Source organism: Megalobrama amblycephala, linkage group LG4 (assembly GCF_018812025.1).
Source record: "Megalobrama amblycephala isolate DHTTF-2021 linkage group LG4, ASM1881202v1, whole genome shotgun sequence".
NCBI classification, from domain to species: domain Eukaryota; kingdom Metazoa; phylum Chordata; class Actinopteri; order Cypriniformes; family Xenocyprididae; genus Megalobrama; species Megalobrama amblycephala.
In genome coordinates, this window is record NC_063047.1 from 56,461,588 (window position 1) to 56,464,899 (window position 3,312).

Sequence of the window (3,312 nt, forward strand, 5' to 3'; positions counted from 1 at the left end):
AAATAAACTCCTGCTGTGTTGATCTTCATTTTGGCCTACTACAGCTATAGCCTCTTTTGACAACTTTGCCTTGTGATTCTAATAAAAAAAAAAAAAGTCAGTCATGGTCCGTGTTTAAATGGTTATTATTCACTTGGACTCTTCAACAGGTCTATAATCCTCTCATATTGTTTCAAAATGTGAGGATTCTGGAATTACATCCCTTCTTACGATGCCCACTCAGAGGAACCCTGCAGTCTGCACAACTGAACACAAGCCACGTTTCAGGAGATCTTAATCAACTTTCCACCAAACAAAACACTTGAGCTCTGTCAGGGGTCTCATCAGGTTCTCTATGAGTTTTTGTGTTTTTGTTAATAGCCACATACTCATGAGAATCTGAGGTAACGTGGCACATTGAAGACCATGTAGGCCTATAAAAATGGACCAAGTCGCCACCAACATCAGACCAGTTTGCAAGAGAAGACGAGACAGCAGCTGAACCACTAAAGCAAACACTCGGAATCAAGAATGAAGCTCTCCGTTGGGACCGTCCTCATCACTGTTGCACTTTTTTCAGAGTGCTACTTCAGAACCGCTGCCATTCCCATGACCAAAGCTGATGAAACTGAGCCAGATCTGCACGGCTTGAGCGAGAGCTTGGAGGAGAACTCTCTGAGATCTTCACCAGGCAACTCCAGGATCATCGTGGTGGCTGACTCCAATCTGCTGAGGACCCTGATGTCTCTGAACAAAGGAGTGCCTCATCTCAGTCTCCCTGAGAACCTTCTCAGCACAGAGCGCAGAGATGTCGATTCAGACTTGAGCCCGAGCATCGCCATCATCAGAAGGGACACCATGAGGTGCATGGTGGGAAGAGTGTATCGGCCATGCTGGGAGGTGTAGGTCTTCTGGGACGGGGAGAATGCAAGCTGCTGATGACGACAGATTCACCTTCTCTAATCCACTATTGCTTAGTGAGAATGTAAAAGTTTATGCCATTTATCTGAAATGTATCTTGCAATTAAACGCAGAAAAGATTATTCTACAAGGTCTTGTCTCTTCTAATTCAACATATTTTCTTTTTTTTCATTTGTGTCACATTTAAATATGTGATCTGAGTGTGATGGATTAGTGTTCATACCATACATTTTTGACGAGATAAATGTGATGTTTTAGCTTCTCAAGTATTTTTTTTTTCAAATTAAAATATTTTCTACAACTTTAGAAAGCACTATAATAAGCCATTTGTATGCTGAATTACCATAGTTCATAGTTTTTGTCTTTTGACGAAAATATCCTTTAAAATTTAGTCAATATTTTGTCCTGCCATATTCATTAATGATAGTTCACGAGTTCACATATACATGTAATTACAGAGCGTAATTTGTGTATTTGGTGTGCTGTTCGGGGGAGGGCACCGAGCTCGGAATTTTGGCCCGAACCCAGAGTACTCCCCCCGGATTAATAATAATAATAGATAAAACTAGAATGGGGGTGGTGGGGGGATGCTGATGAACTGTTGACGAACAGAGGTGAGTCTGCAGTATGTGTATATATATATATATATATATATATATATATATATATATATATATATATATATATATATATATATATATATAAACCTCTTGTTGTTTGCTGATTAGCTGAAAGCTTTCCTCTTGTGCTAATTAGGTTAATTATCTGCACCTGCTCCTCCCAAACATCATTTAGTTTTACTCTGACTAAAATGGCATTTAACATTTTAGTTGATGAAAAATTAAACCAAGACAAACCAAACATTTTATATATTAATGTAGACATGTATCAATTTCTTAAAAGAATTGTAAAAACTTGTTCTTGTTTTGGGTTCCTGGGCTCCTGGAATTATAACATTGTAATGAGTTTTGTAATACATTATTTTAAATTATTTATGCTTTAGCTTGTCATTGTCCACTAGGATAAGCAGTTAGGAAAATGGAAAGATGGGTAGTCGTGTTTACACGTTTTATTAGTGCATTTTTACTGAAAGAGCATGATTTATATATTATGTATAGCATGTGATTTAGTTTAGTTCACTTGTGCTGCGCATTTGAGTCATTTTGTGCAGATCCAAGCTGTAATATTATGTTTATGTTGTGTATATAGATTAATCTCATACAGTATATGCATTTGGGCAAGTTAAATAACCTGCTAGCAAAGCACTTCAGTTTACTGGTGGTAATTCTTTATTCAGCTTTATCGAAGCAGCACAAGCGGGTCAAAGCCTGACATTAATGACTATAATATTTTTAGGAAACAATCAAATTTTTTGTTATAACACCTAATCCAAGGGATGAAGAAGGTAGACAAAGTAGATCCAAATATAATTTTGATTTATTAATATAAAGTAAATTCAGGCAATGTAATATCAAAGAACACAAACGAAAAATCAGTATCCTTAAAAACACTTTGAACACCTTAATTTCAGTGCGGAAAGGCATTTATCATAACATCGTAATATACATCATACAGTGTTGCTAAATATTGCTAAATCTACCGATTTTTTTATATCAACAGAAAAATATACCAGGATAACCTTCTCTTGAGACTCCCCTGCTTCAGATCGGTCATAGTTAATAATATGTTAAAGCCCGCTGGCACGTTGATGTGATTGGTTACAAGGCATTTCTGTCAGAAACACCAGATTTTTAAAAAAAAATGCATTTTTGAATGCGAGATCTGTAGATCACTGCAGTTTTAACGAGAAAATACTCTGCAACGGTGTTGACTTATGAATTTGCACGTGGTTTGTCTTAAAGCATATTAAAAACACCACATAAACAACACTAAATGCTTGATTTTCACCACAGGAGGACTTTACATAATGATGTAAAATGCCAGAAATATACTCTGGTCAGTCTGGTGCAAGTCAATTTAAGCCCTTAAAACAATTAACAATATCTTATACTGAATTCTGAAATTCACTGGAATCCAGTGCAGACAAGCCATTACATGAGAGATACTGAAGTACCTCCTAGTGCCAGTAAGAAGTCTGGCCACTGCATTTTGCAGTAACTGTAAGCTACTGTTTTGACAGCCCCAGATAAAAGAACTGGAATAATCTAAAAGAGACTTGAATTACAGTTTCCATATATTAAAGAGACAATCTTTTCATTTTAGCAATGGCCTTCAGTTAAAAAAAACTTTTACCACTGCATTAATTTATCAAATTTCAACACAGAATCAAAAATACGTCCAAGATTTCTCAATCAAGTATTTAGAGAGATTTAAAGACCACCATTTCAGACATCGACTCATTCAGCTGAAGAAAATTAAAACATATTCATGTTTATACCATGTTTATACCAT

General features: G+C 36.1%; 1 protein-coding gene across 1 annotated transcript; it reads left to right on the forward strand.

Annotated features, from left to right (window-relative positions):
* Positions 1-510: 510 nt before the first annotated feature.
* Positions 511-1,030, forward strand: pmchl (pro-melanin-concentrating hormone, like). The gene has a single exon (XM_048190161.1). It carries the CDS (start codon positions 511-513, stop codon positions 883-885), a length of 375 nt encoding a protein of 124 aa, XP_048046118.1. The 3' UTR covers positions 886-1,030.
* Positions 1,031-3,312: the final 2,282 nt, after the last annotated feature.

Coding starts and splice junctions, on each gene's coding strand:
- pmchl (XM_048190161.1), top strand. CDS start 511: ATGAAGCTCTCCGTTGGGACCGTCCTCATCACTGTTGCACTTTTTTCA.